Source organism: Lolium rigidum, chromosome 1 (genome assembly GCF_022539505.1).
Source record: "Lolium rigidum isolate FL_2022 chromosome 1, APGP_CSIRO_Lrig_0.1, whole genome shotgun sequence".
Taxonomy (NCBI): Eukaryota; Viridiplantae; Streptophyta; class Magnoliopsida; order Poales; family Poaceae; genus Lolium; species Lolium rigidum.
This window is the reverse complement of record NC_061508.1, coordinates 162,173,939-162,193,845: the sequence shown is the minus strand read 5'-3', so window position 1 is coordinate 162,193,845 and position 19,907 is coordinate 162,173,939. Positions and strand designations below refer to the sequence as shown.

Genomic DNA, 19,907 nt, shown 5'->3' with positions numbered 1-19,907 from the left:
CAAATAAATTTACAAAGAACAAAGTGACAAGCATAGGAAGATAAAATAAGAGTAACTTCAAAACTTTCAGCATACAGAGAGGTGTTTTAGTACCATGAAAACTTCTACAACCATATTTTCCTCTCTCATAATAATTTTAAGTGGCATCATGAATAAACTCAAAAATATAACTATCACATAAAGCATGATTTTCATGATCTACAAACACAATTTTTTATCAAGCTCAAAAATAGTGGGATTAAAACATTCAAACCCACTTTTAACAATTTTATAGCAAGATGATTAATCATTATCAAGAGGTATGTGGCTCCAAGATAAAGTCAAGATCCGTCCAATCCCATTTTCAATAGTAGTACAATTAATATTATCAACCAATATAGCACCATCATCTAGAGCTTTATCATAAACATTTTCAAAGCAAAACTCTTTAGTACCATGCATTTTGAAGTTAGGCACAAATAAAGGATTATCATAAGATTTATCAAAGTAGCATGGGTTATCATAGATAACATGAGCATAATTATTATCACAAGTTTTACTCATGGTAAATATTTCAAGAGAATCCACAAGAACATAACATCCATCCTCCTTTGATATGCATGGGGGACAATCAAATAGTGTAAGAGATAAAGAGTTACTCTCATTAGAAGGTAGGCATGGGTAGCTAAACCATTCTTCCTCCTTTTGTTCATCACTCTCCTCCTCTTTTTCATCTAATGAGCTTTCAGGTTCAGCAATTTCTTCTTCCACAGGTTCCTGCGAATTGTGGATACATTCTTGTGCATGACTGAGTCTCTCTTTATAATCAATGATATAAAAATTATTGCTGAAATTTTCTATGCCATAATCAAGGATAGAAGAGACCATATCTTTAAGGTTATTACAAGCAACATAGGTCTCATAATTTTTAGACATGAATGATTCTATTTCAGAAGCTCCCATAACTAAAACAAATTGTTCTACTTCTTCAAATCCAAGATGAATATAGTTATTCCAATAATAGTTCACAATTAAAAATTCTTTACTAAAGCCACATTGGAATTTAAGATGTTTAGTATCCTGTTCAGATCAACAATTTATATCATGGTGTTTAAGCAAAATTTCAGCAATTTGATTCAACTGTTTTAACACGCCTCTCATGACTTTGCCCATATATGATTCTCTATACTTTATAAATAGCTCCATATAGGTTCTAGCATGTTCTTCCATAACAACAATTTTTTAGATTTTCGGTTTTTCAAAATTTTATGGATTTTCGGGTATATAAAAAAATAAAAACAAGACAAAATAAACTAGACAAAAGTAAACTAAACAAAACACAACTAAACAGAAATAAACTAAGCACAAATAAACTAGACAACACAAAATAAAAATAGAGAGACAGGTAAAGTGTACTCCCCAGGTGAATTTATGAGTAAAGGTACGCCTCCCCGGCAACGGCGCCAGAAAATAAGCTTGATGTTGCGCAGATTGCACACCGTTGGGGAACCCCAAGAGGAAGGTATGACGAGGACAATCGCAAGTTTTCCCTCGGTAAGAAACCAAGGTTTAATCGACCAATAGGATAAAGGCATGACTTCTGAAGGTGTTGCTAGCTGACTTGTGGCAGGGCGCACTACCAGCGATAGCAACAACGTGGAACCTGCACACAACACAACCAAAATACTTTGCCCCAACTTACAGTGAGGTCCTCAATCTCACCGGTTTTGCTGAAAACAATGGATTAACCATATAGTGTGGAAAGAGATGTTTGTTTGAAGTGAAATAAAAGAGCTGTTGCCGTGGGAGTTGGCAATAAAACAGAACAGGTATTTGCAGTGTAAAAGAAAGGATCGGGGTCCACAGTTCACTAGAGGTGTCTCTCCATAAAGATAAATAACATGTTGGGTGAACAATTTATAGTTGGGCAATTCACAGAATAAAGACCATACAAGACAACATGATTACTATGAGATTCATTTGGGCATTGCAACATAATACATAGACCATAATACAACTTCATCTATGACTAATAATCTACCTTCAGGTTAGCATCCGTACCCCTTTCAGTATTAAGTTGCAAGCAACAGATTATTCCATTAACTAAAGTGTGTAAATTAAACAATAGAATTATCCTTGGATAAAGCATTGTTGTTTTCTCCCTAGTAGCAACAACACATCTACAACCTTAGGAGTTATTGTCACTCTCCCAGATTACTAGAGGCATGAACCCACTATCAAGCATAAATACTCCCTCTTGGAGATATAAGAAACTACTTGATCAGGGTAACCACAAGTATCAGAGGGCATGCAAGATCTTAAATAAACAATAGTATGATAATATGATGAACAATCTGATCACAATTCCACAATTTATCGGATCCCAAAAAACACAACACCAATTACATCATATGGATCTCAATCATGTAAGGCAGCTCATGATATCATTGTATTGAAGTACATGGGAGAGAGAGTACCAACTAGCTACAGCCATGAACCCGTAGTCCACGGGGGAACTACTCACAAACCATCATGGATTTGAAGTGGAGGCGGTGGATTCGATGGAGATGGCTCCGAGGGTCAATCCCTGTCCAAGCATGGTGCCGGAATAGGAACTTCTGACCCCCAAAACTTGTCTTCGATGGCGGCGGAGCGGCGAAATTTTTCGGGGAATATGACTCTGGTATTTAGGGTTTTTGCGTCAAAGGCAATATATATGCGGAAGGACGAGTTCAGTGGGCGCCAGGGGGCCCCACACCACCCCTAGGCGCGACTAGAGGGAAGGCCGCACCCAGACATGGTGTGCATTCCCTGGTTCCCTCCTCCGTCTCTGCTCTGGACTCCGTCTTCCTGTCGGGAAAAATAGGAGGTTTGGATTTTGTTTCGTCCAATTCTGAGAATATTTCATGTATAACTTTTCTGAAATACAAAACAGCAGAAAACAGGATACTGGCACTGTGGCATCTTGTTAATAGGTTAGTTCCAGAAAATGCATAAAATGCCACGAAGTGTAAACAAAACATATAGCAATTGGCGTAAAACAAGCATGGATCATCAAAAATTATAGATACGTTTGCAATGTATCACATGTCCATACTTGAGAAGTGACATCTTTCGGATTCCTTTGACAGTTTCCAAGTAAAAGTCATGAATGACCTTGTAGGATTGTGACAATTATGGGGGCCTGTGACAATTATGGGGGCCAGTGGTGCTAGTATCCCAAGAGTGTGTGCAACCATCGTCTTGACATGCATAAAGCAATATCAGACACTAATGCATATGTTGACATGCGTAAAGCAATATCTCATATTTATATGCAACCATACATCTTGGCATGCGTCTCAGCTACCACTAGACTTCAATTCCATCAAACAACTCTTATCAAGAGTGCTATCAAGTCTATCACAACATCTATGGAGTTAAGTATTTTTAAAGTTAAAACCTTAAGACAATTGATCATCATACAAGTCATAATTTTAAGACTTCTACTTGTTGTACTTGTTTGGTAATATTATTTCCAAAGCAAGACTCGGTTGACTAAATGAACTAGAGTAAGAACTTTCACAATTAACTAAGCATACAAATAAAGCTCTACTCCAATTGTTTCAAATCACCCCACATGTACAGTATCTTAACAAGTCTACTGACTAGCATAAACAATTCAAACTTCAAAAGTGGGACACATAAGACATACCTCTTGTAGGTGGCTTCATATTTCTCTTACTTATGATGTGTTCCTTCAAAACTCTTGGTAGATCTCTCTAATAAATAATATCAAGCAAAGAGGCATCAGAAAATTCAGCTCTTTCAAGAACAAGGATAAAAGGATTTTTTTGTATTTTCGTGAATTGGGATAGAGAGGGAAAAAGAAACGAGAATGGCGACAAAGTAAGGAACTAAAACAAAGCAAATGAAAAAGGAAAACAAACTAAAATAAAAAGCAAATAAAAAAGCAAAGTGTTGAAACAAACCAAAACGAGTGTTTCAAAGCTCTCTGAAAGAGCTGGAGTACAAATTTATCCAACACAAATAAAAATGCTTGAGGAACACATCCCCAAGCTTAGGCTTTTGCAAGCCATCTTGGTGAGCTCATTGTGGTGGAGGATAATTGCCATTGTTCCATTGGCTACTCCAGTGAGTGAACTGGGAATTGAGTTCGGTGGTGTGGTCTCGAAGGTTCATGGAGAGGTTGCCCAGGTTCTCAGTGCTTCCTTTGAGCGCGTACATGTCTTGGTAGGCGGTGAAGTCATGGAGTGGTTGCTTCTCCTGTTCCGGTCCTTGAGGTTCTTATTCAACCCTCTTCTTCTTCCTCCTCTTCCTCTTCTTCTTCTTCTTCTTCTTCTTCTTCTTCTTCTTCTTCTTCTTCTTCTTCTTCTTCTTCTTCTTCTTCTTCTTCAGGTTCATCTTATTGTGGGGGTAGATTTGCCTCAACCTGCGCATCATAATGCAAACACCTTTCCTCGAGAGAGAATAGACCATTAGGTAGAGGGGTAGCAATCAAGTGATCAGTTCTCGGTATATTGAAGTAATATCTACCTTCTATTTTTCTAACCATACCACATGCATTCAGCGTAGTAAAACCAAGGCGTCGAGGGTCCTCCAATGATCGTAAATTACTTACATTGATATTAACCCTTTTTGCCAATATGGTGATGACTCCACCTCCGCATATGAGGCCACGAGCTTCAAGTGCTTGGTGGTTCAAGTAGAGAACGAGAATGGCAACTAAGTTTGGGCGGAGGTTGCTTTCTGGGAACACAGCCTTCGCGAGGATCATCATGTCCTCCTCATTGAGTCTTGTGAAATCACCTCGTGCCTACAAGGTGTTAGCAATAACATAGTACAAATAACGAATAGCAGGTCACTCAATAGAATTTCCCCGAGGTAGTGTGCTAGGTATTCTCATCCTAGAAAAATACATGAGGTGAGGGATTCAAAATAAAGCATGCATAGCAGTTGGCGGTGGCACTGTTCTCAAAGCCAAAGTGGTTGCACCACTCATCTAAAGTCAAATCATACTCATTGTTCATCAAACGGAAGGATATCCGGTCGACTCCGGCTTGACTCTCCTCAGAGTTGTAGTACTAGTTCACCATGTGCTTAAGGGTGCTTAGGAACTCGAGTGTCAAGCGGCGATAAGTGGCAGGCTCCTAAAAACAAAAGTCAAGCAAACCAATATTGTTGCAAAGAGTATTGAAATTGTTGTTTAGGCCTAGTTGGTTCAGAATATGTAGTCATGCCCATTTTGTCGACTTGATCTCGCAGTACTTTAGACGGTTGAAACGGTTTAGATGACGGCGGTCTTCAAACTCTTTACCGAGCGAAGCGGGTGTGTCTTCAACCGGTAGTGCAGCATGTGCAGCCACAGCGCAAGAGCGGCTCCTTGTGTTCATCTAAAAAGATTGATTATAGGTTTAGTACCTTAAGCACATCTTAAAATTTTAACGAAAAATAAAAAATGATCCGATAGAAATAGACATAGGATCATCCTCTACACATCTTATAAAAGAATCTCTTCTAAAATTGCGATCCAAAATGCTCATTAAGCTGATGAAGTTCATAATATGACCTAAGTCTAGATTGATAATGACAAAAGTTAAAGCATGTATTTGCGGATAAAAAGTTGGAGATCGGAGGAGAAACGTACCATACTTCAATGGAGTGCGAGGAATCGAACCGAAAACGAACGAAATTGGAGATCCAATGGAGTAGGTTTTGAGTTTGGAGGAGGAAGTGAGAAAGAGAGAGAATATGAAAATTTGAGTTGGATACCTCCTCCCTGCGTGTTTAAGTCATCTGAGGCGTGGTACGGGCGCACGATACAGGCGCATCCCGCCTGTACTAGGTGCAACCTCCTTAGAACTTAGGCGATCGACGCGGTACGGCCGGGTGGTACGGCCATATCCCCCGTACCGATGGTCGTTAAACATATAATATGTTTTCCATGAAATTGATTTTTCCGTTGTCGAAGCGGTATGGTACGGTCTGATCTTCCCGTACCGATGATCGCCAAAGTAACAGATGGTTTCGATGAAATTTTAAACTTTTCTTTTCCGTGATCGTGGATGCGGTACGGGCGCGTGGTACGGTCCGGTACGACCGTACTGATGGTCGCCAAAGTTACAGTAACTTGCGAACATCAAAAATTTATGTGCAATCTTCACGTGCCCTTATGCATCAACATTACCTCGAAAATGGCTAAGGAAAAACAACAGTATATATCAAGAATGCGCAACCATTAGCATATAAAATCAAAAAGGCATTGTTGTTTAACCTCTTCTCCTCTTTTCCAAAGGATCTCATAAACACTTTTTATTAAAAACAAAAACAAACGAAACAAACAAATAGAACTAAACAAGAACTAGAAGGAAAACTTATCTTTTATCTCTAAATAGGAGTCCCCCACTAGGTGATTTTCCTGTGTTCTTATGCAGCCACATCATCCCCTTTTAGGTTCTACTCCCTCGGCGCTCGATTATTTCTCAAAAAAAAAAATGCAGCGCCGTTTCTCAAAATAAAAGCAGCCTCTATTGGTATTTCCCGGTGGTGGCTAATCATCAGCACTACCGTCTCGCGTCCTTCACATGAATGTTCATGCCCTCCTCGCCACAAATTCCTATGAAACTGCCCGATAAATCCCAGCAAAAACTGCTCGATGAACTGATCCGTCGCCGCTTCTTCCAGGTTAAAAGCCACCCCGTGCTGCTATCTGCACCAAGCATGCACGCCGCGCCCTCTGCCGATGATCTCCGAATTGGGATGGGCCGCTCCCAATTTTAATCCCCCTTTTTCTAATCCCTCGGCATATCTTTCCAATTGGGTAGGTTGCCCCTCCACCGATTTGATTGTATTCTACCTGCTGCTAGCTCAAAGCCTTCGCTATTTGTTTGTATTTACTAGTTTCTCCATGATGTTTGGTACTGCCGGTGGATTGCTCATGTGATTTTTTTTATCGCTTTGCAGTTCACGGCCATTGATTAATGTCGCCTCTCATCGATGAATGACGCATGCTTGCTGCTAGCCCATGCTCATCCATCTTCATACACCCTATCTACCACCGGTCCACCGTGAGAGTGCATCCCCTCTGAAATCAAAGGCTTCTTAGTATTCATGGATGCATCCCACCACAAGGGTCACGAGTTGAAGGAAGAAGCCTGCCACACGCTGGATGTGAGAGCACCACTCCAAGAACTAGCGATCCCGTAAAATGAAACTGGCAAAAGTATTATTTCATACTAGGAAGCAATGGCGCGGCGACACGCCGCGCCTGTCCTTGAATGCTTGTGTGCGTGAGCGGTAGTGCAGGCATGAGCGAATCCAGTCTATAGTCAAAGGGGGCAGCTGCCCCCACTCAATTTTCATTTATCTTGTACTAATATGCTAAGCTAAAAACTGATTTACCGCACTTAGAAATGATATTTGCACCACTTATTATAGGTGAGGTCAACGACAGTAATGATTGCTATCAAGGTAGATCTCATACAGTACATTATTTAGTTTTCATTTTCCTATTTATTGCACCCATATTGCACGTTGTACTTCATATATCGGAATTGTTTTACATGCCACGATTTACATAGTACTACAATATTTGTCCGATACTTCCAGTACAACGACAATCTAACAATCTAATAAACCATATTTCTATACTTATGGACCAATTCTTAGGTTTGTAAAAAAATCGCTACATACTGATCTTATGGGATTAGATGTACTATTAGTGCTAAGTTTTTTCTTGCTTAAGTTTCGGGGTGCTAATTTTTTCCCTGGCTTAAATTTCGGGATGCTAATCTTTTTTTCTTGCTTAAATTTCGGAGTAGGTACATATTTGGTTTCAATCTAAGGTGCCACCGTGGCTTGACGGGTGAGGCAAGCGCCTTTGGAATAAGATCCGATGGGTCTTGTACAAAATTCGTATATTAACAGGAGCTGGAATCTCCAAGAAAAAGAAAAAAAAAAGAGTTGGCTGTGTGCCTAAGCGGCTAAGCCTAATACAGTGCTCACATAGGACGACACAGGCACGCGTGAAGGAAAAATGACACTAAAGCACCTTGCCAGTACTCCGTACAACACAACACACGCGTACCCCACTCGCTCTAATTCTCTCTCTCGTTCATCCCCTTTTATCCCGTTCTCTGTCGAGCCTTGCGGTCAAGCTCCCCGATTTGATGCCGTCCTCCCCAAATTGGTGCAGCTGGCCGCTCGTCGGCGCTCTCCCAAGCCTGCTCTACCGGCACCCTGCAGCTGTGCTGCCTCCTTTCGGTCTTCTGTGCCGTTCCGTCAAACCTAACCCGAGCATGGGAGGAGTGGGGCACCGAGGCAAGCCGGCAGCTCTGATTCCGTCGGTAGTTGGCTTCCTGCAGACTTTGCTCCAAGGAAGGCGGTCACGGGTCACCCAACCGGCGGGGTCGCTGAGCCGCAGAACCTAAGGTCCCATCAGCGGTGCTCGGACGAAGGCGTAGCACTCCCCTGATGCAACAAAACGCTTGATGCTGGTACGTGTCCCATCCTGCACCTTGTCTTCTCCATTATGTATCTGATCTAGTTTTCTAGCTGATCAAATGTGTTGATTTTGAATTCTTTTACTTGAAATTCCTTGATGTTAAGCTGTAGGTGCCACTTGATTGTAGAGATCAGCTTATTGTATGATTTGGTCGCTTCTAAGTACTCTATTCTTTTGAAAAAATAAATATGCTACTTGGGTTGTGAAATTTGTTTCTTATAAGTTATAACTATCTGAAAACATAACATGCCATGTTAAGCCTTGGAACTTTTATATAAATGAACTGGCAGCACTACACTGCTATCATACATACACTTACTTTTAGATGGAAGGTGGATACAAATTTAGATGGAAGGTGGATACGATTTTTTTCTCAAAATAAAAGATGAATACGTTCCAAAACGTTGTATGCTAATTATCTTATGTGCTAAGATCCAAGACGTTGCATTCTGAATTATATGCATGCAGATGTAGAGTTCTAGTTTTGTAAATATGTACACACTCATCAATTGATGCTAATTACATACTGTCTCTATGCTAGATCAGTTTACTTTTTCTAGCTATTTTTGAACTTTGTGGAGGTTATTAACATTAACATACAAATGTTTGAAACTATATTATCCTGCGATGGTCAACCATATCAATCTCTGTAATTTACTTTCCAAACAATTAAGATTTTTTAGCTTATTCCAAACTATTAGGTTAGAAAAAAAACTGGATTAACCTACGAAGAAACCTACGAAGGTCGGTGTGTAAACATATCTGGTAGTTTATTAAGAGAAAAGGGGCTGCCCACACTGCAACATATCCAAAGGTTGCAAAGTTCATCTCTAGGCAATCTGCAACTACCCCTACCCGCCCCTTGTTTTTTCCAGCAGCACCACTTTCCTGTCGAAGAGTGAAAAATATGAGCATCCTTGCAAAGCAGCAGCCATCCTCTAACGTTTGCCACCACCTTGTTCAAGATCATGTCCATGCATGTCCTCGAGCGCTGCTGTCGCCCTGTACTGGTCGTCTCGCCCGGCAGCGTCGAGCCTGGCCACAGGGTTGCAGCGGCAGATCACCAGCGCTCGAGGACACCTACAAAGGTGACTACATCGTCGATTGGATAGAGGCATAGAGCAACTTGCCCTACACCACCCCTCCTTGCGTGCAGAGTCATCGGTAGCCTGCCAACCACCTGTAGTATTTTTTCCGTGGGCATCTCTGCAACTTCCTAATTAAATCTTATAAGTAGTGTTGTGTTAGTTATTTCTTTGCATCACTCTGATTCCCAGTAAAGTTTACTTTGTTTGAGGTAAGGTGGCAAGAAGATTTATAGCCTCCATACTGATTAGGAAATTGGTCTAAAAATGTAACCAGCATGTATGCTAACTAATTTTTTTCTGTAAGCGTAGTTTTTTTTTGTAGCAAGAAAGAATGAACACTTATTGCAATGGATCAATACCATGGCATAGAAATCTGTAGCATCGGATTTGCTAACACGATAAGTTTTCTTAGCTTTTGTGTGGGATGTACTTTCGGCCAAGTATTCATGCGCTTTTGTCTGGATTTTGTAAGCAAAGCATGGAAGTTCCATTGTGGAAAGAACTATAACATATATATGCATGTCTAATCTAAATTATATGATTTTCTGCCTAGCTCGTTTTCTAAACACTTGCAATTTTGATAGCAGAGGTTGTTAACTCATATAGGAGAAAAAGGAAGAGAATCAGTACCATCAGGAGACCTGACGGGCCCTGTTGCCAAAGACTGCGCACCTCCAAGTATACAGCCCCTAAGAAAGGTAACTGGAAAAGCTGAACCTTCACTCCCAATCCTGAGATTTGTTGCATTTTGTAAGCATAGACCATAAGCTTATGTTTGGTAGCGTGAAGAATAAATCAAAATCACAAAAGCAAAGGAAGAGCTGATTTCATAGAGATCATAGTCATTGCAGAGTAAGCTGAATAAAATGGATAGAAGCAGTATAACTGTATAAGACAGAAGATACCGAGAGTAGTCTTCAGCACAAGTCCATACAACAACGCGAAGTATAGAAAACAGAGGGCTGACTATAAAATAGCATGGAAATGGTTACTAATAGAAAATATAGATAACACAACTGTAGCATGGTTATGCTGACAAATAAATTCAGTAGCTGACACTCCTAAGCGAAACCGATGTGGTCAAGCTGAAGCGCTAAACTTGAAATAACTCCACGTATTTATACAGACAGCACACACAACGACAAAAGGTTAGCAGGCCAATAGTTGTGCACCTTTTTGACAATTAAGTAAAATCATGAGGAAAAACAAATTATAAAATAAGACTACTTTAGCTCGTCCGATATATATTAACTCATAGGGCATTTATAAGCATCTTCATGCAGATGAGTTTTATTCCAATGCAGTTACGACACCAATCTTCTTGCGTTGTCACTCCAAACTAAAGTACATAAAATTCAACCATAAAAATCGAAGCTTCAAGGTAGCTTGTGTAATGACTGAAAGTACATAAGATCCAACCACAATTTTGCACTAACAACCATTTTCCTTTCAGTACAGTTGTGAGATTATTTAAGATAATGCGAAAGAATACGTTATATTCAGATTTGCATATAAATATAGGTCAGTGACTGAAAGTACATAAGATCCAACCACAATTTTGCACTAACAACCATTTTCCTTCCAGTACAGTTGTGAGATTATTTAAGATAATGCGAAAGAATACGTTATATTCAGATTTGCATATAAATATAGGTCAGTGATACTCCCTTAGAGGTAACATGTGTGTTGTTGGCTGGATAAGTATCTGCTTCTTAAATTTGACTGCACAAATTGAAGACAAATTGAAGGAAGAACAGAAAATCGAACAAATAGGATGCATTACTCTAGAAATCCATGTTGGCCCTCATCGAAAGTCGGAATTACCTCTTGCTGAATTCTGACATCTCCAGAGCAAGCAATTGGACCAACATCCCCACAGTCTGGCCTCTCCCATGGCACCAGCGGGGACGCCCTGGTGGATCATGTTGGTCAGCCCTATCCATCCTCACAACTGCAAAAGCAAATGCAAGTGAACGTGCAACATCTGCCTTGAAAGACGCACAACAATGAAACAAACCAAATCATCAGGTGGCACTGATTACACCAAAATCTGTAATTACCTGAGAACTGAAAAGTCACACATTAGAAGCTCTGGATCCATGAACACAAATTTTGAACGTGTAGAAGCAACAACCTAAAAAATAAACGCTGCATCAATTTTGCATTAGCTGGACTTGTAACTGATGCATCAGAAGACATGGATCGTTACTGTAATCTACTTTTGCAGGACTCTGTGCCTCAGTTTGAGAGCAGATTATCTAGAGTGAGATTAAGGAACTATCAACCGAGCCAGCTTGCTTGCTATCACGCTGCCGAGCCAGCCTGCTTGCCATCACGCTGGGCAGCAAGCATCCTGGCCAACGGCGAGCCTAACATCCGCAACCCCCTGTCCCCAAATCATCCTGGGTCCTGGCGACCAAAGGTGGTCCGGGTAGGCGGACAGGCTGGGGAAATTGCTAAAGAGCGGCAAGGATGGATCGCTGAAGACGCAGGATGCTGCTGGAAACCATGGACGGTGGGCGACATGGACTGAGGGGCAAAAGGAAGAGGGACTGGAGGCCAGCCAGAGGAGGAGAGGCGGCCACTGGCCTCGCTCGGCGGGCCGGCCACCACTCCCTGTCGCCGGAGCCGAGCACCAGGGTGGAGCTCGACCTCACCAAACATGCCTGGAGGATGCGGGAACCACGTCAGTGAGGCCTGATCACCACTTCAATCCGGCCACTCGGCCTCAAATCATGTGAAAGCAGGATGAGGCGTGGATGTCAAGGGCCGGCCGGCCGGTGGCGCGGGGAAGCAGGCCGGTGGTAGTAGGGCAAAGGCGGTCGTGAAAAAGTGGGCGCTGGCCATAGGAAGGATGAATACGAAGATATCAGAAGAAAGAAGAAGGGAGAGGTTGGGTCAAAGTGGATTTGCTCGATGGTGCCACCGCTTTTACCGCAACTTCCAGAGAAAATACGTGGCAATATAAGATGATCAAGTTGGCCCGTTGGCCTGCAACCGGTAACCGGTTGCCCATCCACACAAAAAAAAGTTACTGGTCAAATAAATTAACTGGGCCATAAAAAAAGAGGGTACGTGTCGAGCAATGGTTGAAGAAAAGAGCAGATAATTTGTGCATCTACAGTGTCCAAACGTGGCTCAATCAACCAGGAGACGCTAAAATGTCCAACTTTTATATAGTGTATAATGTTATCATCATGTACTACTACAACTATGGCTTATTGTTTCAGTACATGTGCATTTGATTAATTAATATCAGTTGGGTTTCTGTAAATGCAATATGCCTAATCGCCCTGTAAATTTTGCTATCCCACCAGTTTTTATTTGCTTCCTTCTTTAGCAGACTGTTGGCGTTGATCCATAGATCCACAGGTTTCTTGCTTATCCATAAATAATCAGATTCAAGAAGGTACGAGATTGATGCTATCAATTACTTATTTTTTTCATCAATGGGTTTTAACCATTTAATATATAAGCTTACAATGCTCAATGAGGTTTGAGAACAAAGCATGGGATCATCTTTGTTTTAGGTAGTGTTATATGCTGGACAGATAATAAACCATACTATAGTATGTTTCTGGATTGTCTAATTTCTTCCTTGCTATACTTTTCTAATATGCTTTGTTCCATCGTTATGCAGGTGATATGTGCAAATTATATGATAGCCAACGTGTGAAATGATGGCTACTGTAGATCAACGAGTTAAAAGGAACTTGGTAGGTAGAAATGAACAAGTATTTTTGCTCAACACATGTTGTTTCCCTCTTTCTTGGAAAAGATATTTGAGTTATTCATCTTATTTTTTCAGAGATCCTCCTTTGCTTTTAGTATCCACTTCCCCGTGCTACCTTCATTGTGTGACCTTGCCTCACCAATATATTCATAAAAAAGAGTATCTCTATTGACCATCTGTCTTTCATGCATGTATGTTTCGTCGTAACAAGAGTGTTACAGTTGGCAATGTAGGTGCACATCACTGTGATGATGGCAATGGGCAGGGTATGGGCAGGCTAGAGCAATACCATACCCTACCCATATATTCAATGGGTACAAACTTCTACCCATACCCGTACCCATGGGTATAAAACTTTACCCATACCCATACCCAGCGGGTACCCGTACCCATTGGGTACCCAGTGGGAGGTTAAATTGTACATAAGTCAATCACAATTTTACATTTATCGATAGCAATTTTGATTAAAATAATTAATAATCTCAACTCAATAATAGGTAGTTGAGTACATAATAATTAACATAATATAAAAATCACATTCTCATATTCTAACTCATAAGTCAATAGAAGTAGACGTGTCACATAAAAATTTAACAATAAACAGGTAGAGTATGGGTATACCCGCGGATACGAGGCTATGCCTGTGCCCTGCACATGACTTAACGGGCATGGTATGGGTACTACCATGGGCATAAAAGTGTATCCATTCCCTACCCATGCGGGTACGGTACCCGCGGGTACCCGTACCCGTTGGTAAAATTACCATCCTTAACATCACATATCTGAAATTATTGTATAACATTGACCAAAATGGGTCTATTTGTAATTCGGAGCCACATACGAATGACCACCTTATATATGGAATTTGGTGCATCCTTTTTCAAGCTACTCAGAAATATAATGTACTTTTAGCTTGACTCATATCCTTCTTCTATTATTTTACACTGCAACGTTTGCTTCTCTAACTCTCAAAAGATCTATTAACATATTCCCGCGGCAACGCACGGGTATCATCTAGTTGAATATGGGTTGCCTCCCATGAAGTGCTTCTAGTTAAGGTCAATTAACTTGACCAAGATGGTGATCACTTAAGAGTTGGAAGTGGAAGACCCACTCCAAAATAATTAGCTTTCAAAGTAACGATCTCATCATCACCATTTTTGGCCTTCTTCTTTCTAGGAAAGTGTACTACAAATGGATCTTTGGATGGTAGTCCAATTCTCACATTCCCTTCATGCAAATTGATCAGAGCTTTAATAGTTCTAAGAAATGGCATTCCTAAGATTAGAGGAGCTATAGGATATTCTGGCATGTCCACAATAATAAGATCAATAAGAGTAGGACATCCTTTAATCTCTACTACAATATTATCTTTTATGCCTATAGCTTGTCTATATGTTGAATCAACTAAGTGCAGTCTTATCTCAGTTGTTCTAAATGGCCCCATTCCTAACTTATCAAATAAGGTCTTTGGAATTGTGGAGACGCTTGCACCAAGATCACAAAGTGCAGCCACCTCGTTTGTTCCAAAATGAATTTTAATAGTGGGCTCAAATATATCATCAAGCTTAGCTGGAAGTTTTTCAGCTAGCTTCTTATATTGTTGTTCTAAATCACGAACTTTGCATGCTACTTCATGAATAAATTGACGGTACCTTTCACCATTAACTTCATCGACTCCTGGGTGTCTTACCATGACCATCTTTATGAGGTCTTCTACGGAGTATTCAGGTGTTGGAGCATTGCTATAATCCAGTTCTTCAAGTGCTTCTCCACTTCTTTCAATCCTCATCATCTTGAGGTCTTCAACGATTTTTGGTTCTGGTTTACCTACAAATCTTGCAAGTATAATAGTTTGGCTTTCAGCTATCTTCCCCAGTTGTGTCTCAACGGTCTTTGTCATTTCCTGTAGAACTTGAACATCATTCTTAAGAGAAATGGTTTGGTTAGATAAATTCCCTAGCATAGTGCTATGAGTTTTCAGTGAGCTTTGTAAGGGTATTATTTTGTTTAGCTTGAGCATGCACAAAAATCTTGAAAGTACTTTCAATTGATGTACACCATTGCTTGCTCCATTACCGTTGGTGAAGTTATTATTTGAAACTCCTGCATTATTATTATATTGTCTAGGAAAAATTAGAGGCATAGTTTTGACTCTTCCATGCATGCAGGGTTATAAGGATTTCTTTCTGTGAAGTCTATTTCCTCAACTTTAGTATTGAAGATGACATTACTTGGGTAGTTTCCTTACCCTTGAGAATATGTTTAAGATCATCTACCTTTGAAGTAAGTTCTTCATTATTACTTTTGGTGATTGCATTCACCTTTCTTCAGGAGGATCTGTCTACATGTCATTGGGCATGGTTACTTTGCATATCATATAGAAGCCTCCTTGCCAGTTCAACTGGCTTGCTCATGAATGTTCCTCCTGCTGCAGTATCGAGCATAGACTTTGACATTGGGTTAAAGTCATTATAGAATAAATGTAAGATTAACCAATCCTCCATTCCATGACCTGGACAGTTCATGGTGGCTTCCTTCATCCTTTCCCATGCAAGCGCTAGTGGCTCGCGATCTTCTTGTCTAAAACATGTAATGTTAAAACGCAGTTACATAGTCTTTGCTAGTGGGAAAAATTTAGTCATAAATATATTAGTGCATTCATCCCATGAAGTTATACTGCCCTTAGGCAAAGCTAGCAACCAGTCCTTTGCTTTTCCTCTTAATGAAAAAGGAAAAAAGTGTAATTTAATATCATTTGGATCAACATCTTTAATGGGCATCATATCACATACTTCAGTAAATGTGTTTAAGTGCATACCTGAATCCTCAGCGGTTGAGCCTCCAAATTGGTTCTGCTGAACCAAACTTAGAAGGTTAGGCTTAATTTCATAGTTCTCTGCTTCAACAACGGGTTGAGTTATGGGTGCACGAATAAAATCATCATTGGGGATAGCATATTCCTTGAGCTTCTTTTCTGCCATAGTGATTATCTTTTTGGTATTTTCTCCTATGATTGCAAAAGACAAGTAACTATTTTTTTGGGTTTTCAAGTAGAGAATAAAACAGTAAACTAATAACAGTAAATAAAACTTAAAACTAAAAATAAGATAACTAACAAGGTCTCTAGTAACCGTACTGGAATAGAGAAATTGCTTCCCCGGTAACATCGCCACAAAAGGGTTGATACCTTCGATTCGGATTACGGATTGTAGTATGATAAGCTTTTTCCCCAGAAGACTTAGGTTTAATCGAACCTTGGGAAGCACTGCTAACTATCTAGTTTACTTTTAAGGGGGTTGTGTTCAATGATGGAAATAGGCCAGGGTTAAGGTTTCACCTGCAGCTATGCATACATATATAAATGAAGCTCATATGTGTAACAAATAAAATAGAGATAAGAGATTTGTGAGTAGCACATCCGTAAATACTCTTGCCTCTAAAGCCAGAGGTGACAAGAGCCTAATGGTCCAACCATTGTCCTCACATCCGCAAGCAACAAAAGTTTTTAAGTAAATACATACCAAAGCCTTAAGCTAGATGATTGTGCTATGATCCCAAATGAATCACTAAACATGTATCGTTACTTTCCCCTTTTCTTTCACTGAGGTTTCGCGGTAGCACGCCGTTCTCCACTCATCCCACCTCTTCCCTTGATCGACACAGATGATATGGGTACCTGCAGATCATCAAGACGAGGCAAAGAGACAAGGATACAAGATTGCAAAACTCCTATTAAATCCTTACACATATCATAAGATTAGATGCACATGAACGCTGCGAGGATTCATCCCAACCCGCAACCCGTGAGGACTACTCACACATAATATCAAGATCAAATACAAAGATAGAAATTATTGTGCAAAATACTTAGATTGAAATCATAATATTATTACAATGGTCGCCAATTTTCAAGATCTCTATTACAATGGTGATGGCTATGGCTATGGAGGAAATGGGAGATGGAATGGACAAACTATGGTGATGGATCTCCTTCGGTGTGGTGCAGATGGATCTGGAGGATGTCGGCTCTGTTTGGCGACGAATGACTCTCCTTTCAGCGTTGGTCCCTTCACGACTTTTATAGTGTTTGACCTCGGGAACGCAGCCGCAGGTGGTACGGGCGGACGGTACAGGCGGGCTTGCCCGTACCGATGCCCGTTAAAGCCACAGGAACCGCCTTTCCGGCGTAGTCAACTTTGCCATGCTCCTGACATGATTTTCTTTAGTAATTGCAGGTCCATTCGCCATTATGACGTGATTTCCTACACAACATCCAAAAATAGAATAGGTTGCACATCTTTGCATTGATTAGGCATTAGTGGCAAGTTGAGAGGTAAACTTAGTTATTTTCTTTACTTAGCTAAGGGTTTAAACAAGAGAAAATATGGCGTATTTCACAGCCATCACAAAGCCATCTTGAACTCTCGTTATGTATACCATACACACCTGATGACGTGGTAAGTATATCTCGTTAGTACAAAAGTCAGGGTATGAGTCGACTTTCCTGATTCCGGAGTCTGCACTGTCATCATCGATGATGTTCTTCTAGTTCGTGTGCTCGAGCACCCTAGTAGATGACGCGTCGCTGCTTGATCTGAAAGAGACACCGTCGAATAGATCGGTGAGATCTCCCAAACTTGTGGCAGAACCGATGTTGCTTCGTGTCATTGGAGCCAAATGTTCTTCGCTCGTGGAGCCGACCGATGATGTCGACATTGCATTTGTTGGTGTCGATGCTTCCGCCGATCGAAACCGATCCGCATTTGTTGGTGTCGATGCTTCCGCCGTCGAACCTGAGTAGATCGGTTCCGATCGGCGGAGAGTTCCTTGTGTTCCAGTATGGAAGTCAAAGCTTCCAATCACCAGATCCACCCCATGGTCAAAGTTGCTGAAAACCAGGAGAAGGGCGGGCAGGTGCTGACAAATTTTTTATCAAGCTAAAACGAACATGATCACCCGATCTCGTGAAGAAGAGATCGCCGAACTCATGACTCCAGCGCCCAAGCTTCCCACAGATGGTGCCAATTAACAAGGGGTAACCTTATCAATGCCCATAATAATGGACTTGAATTTCCAGGAAGGAGAGCGCTTGTGAATTCAAAGACCAGTCACCCAAACTACGTAGCCGACGAAAAGTAAGATCAGGGGCGAAAGTCGCCGAGATTGTATTATCAAACTAGGGTTTGCATGGATCCTCTCTCGGTTGTGAATCTAGATCCTCTCTCGGTGGCTCCTCCTAACCTTTATATAGTGGGCTAGGTCTCAGAGTCCACCTTTGGGTCGATTACATTGCTTATGTCGGTTTACCCGATATGGTTCTAACCTACCTACTTTACATAGTCATTGGGCTTTGGCCCCGTGCGGTATTGTTCATGGGCTTCGCCTATTCCTTCGGGGATTCACACCAAGGATGGTAATGTTGAGTACTCGATATGGCATACCCATGTCGGAAGGTAACCACACAACACACCATAATTGTCGTACCCAACTATTGAAGACCGGATCATGAATTTTCAACCTTAAGAGCAAGTTCTAACAACATCTAGAAAATACATTTAAAACAAATTCTAATCACCTGGCTGATGCCACACAAGATCGGAATAGGCTAGCAAATCGGGGTCATCAAGCTCAAAGGAACCGATGGATGCTGGCACTAGGTCCATCATCTAAGAGAAGCCCCCACACAAGGGATGGAAGCCCAAGGACACCGAAGCGACTGTTGCACAAAGGGTGAATAACATAGGCAGATATATGCAGGTACAAGTCGGGGGCACCACCCCCAAGTTTTTGAGAATCACTGAAGGAAATTAATTACAAGGCTTAGAAGAGAAAAATTTGAGCATTTGTCCCGCAGACACATATATTTTGCCCCCCTCCCAATTTCCTTGGCAAGCTCCGCCACTAGAGAAGAGCAAGATGAGAAGAGTGATGGATCGATGAGGAAGGGCCTCAAAATGGTAGCCATACGTCAAAGTTTGTAAAACATCAATGTGGGAGAAGAGGATGGATGTTAGATGTGAGTAGGGTGGCAGGGATCCATATGCCTTCTAAGAATGTACTTTTTTTTTCACATCATGTTTTCTCGAACACACACCAAAGTTTGTATCTTTGTAAACTGGAAGAACAAGAAGTGGAATTCCTAAGTGATTAACTATCCATCCAAGTTAAACTTTGTTTTTGGAGAGCTAGGCGGAAGGAAAAGAGTCCGCTCAGAAGACAGAAGATTACAAAGTTCACAATTCACTAAAAAGGAAAAAAAAAGAAGAACACAAAAGAACTATACAAGACCATTACATACTAGTGGAGGCTCGAAGCATCGCAGGATGGGATGGGGGGAGCAAGACACTGTTTTGGCCCTACCTAGTAACCATAAGTATGCCTCTTCTAGTATGTAATTGACCAACTCAAGTGGTTGGGGGTGGCGCCATTGAAGACGCAATAGTTGCGAACCTTCCAAAGCTATAGACGTAGTCAACGACGAGGCAAAGGAGGAGAGAACTGTCGGGGCCTCACTGGACTCGGCGGAAGACGCATGCGCGATGTTGGGGTGCAAACAGAGGGCGCCGAGTGGCAGCTCACGGTGGTGGCAAGGGCCAGAGGA

At 41.2% G+C, this 19,907-nt stretch overlaps 1 protein-coding gene across 2 annotated transcripts; it reads left to right on the top strand.

The window, feature by feature from the left end:
• Nucleotides 1-8,086: 8,086 nt before the first annotated feature.
• LOC124682678 lies at nt 8,087-12,135 on the top strand. Of its 2 annotated transcripts, none has more exons than XM_047217319.1 (3): nt 8,087-8,474; nt 10,158-10,268; nt 11,798-12,135. In XM_047217319.1, the coding sequence occupies exons 1-3, from the start codon at nt 8,469-8,471 to the stop codon at nt 12,101-12,103; spliced, it is 423 nt and encodes a 140-aa protein (XP_047073275.1). In that variant the 5' UTR covers nt 8,087-8,468; the 3' UTR covers nt 12,104-12,135. The 2 variants fall into 2 exon arrangements, with proteins under 2 accessions (XP_047073275.1, XP_047073274.1); XM_047217318.1 differs by having other exon boundaries at nt 10,155-10,268.
• Nucleotides 12,136-19,907: the final 7,772 nt, after the last annotated feature.

Excerpts from the sequence above, each read along its gene's own strand:
- LOC124682678 (XM_047217318.1), top strand. Across the intron at positions 10,269-11,797 it reads GTATACAGCCCCTAAGAAAG|GACTCTGTGCCTCAGTTTGA; the intron begins GTAACTGGAAAA and ends CTACTTTTGCAG.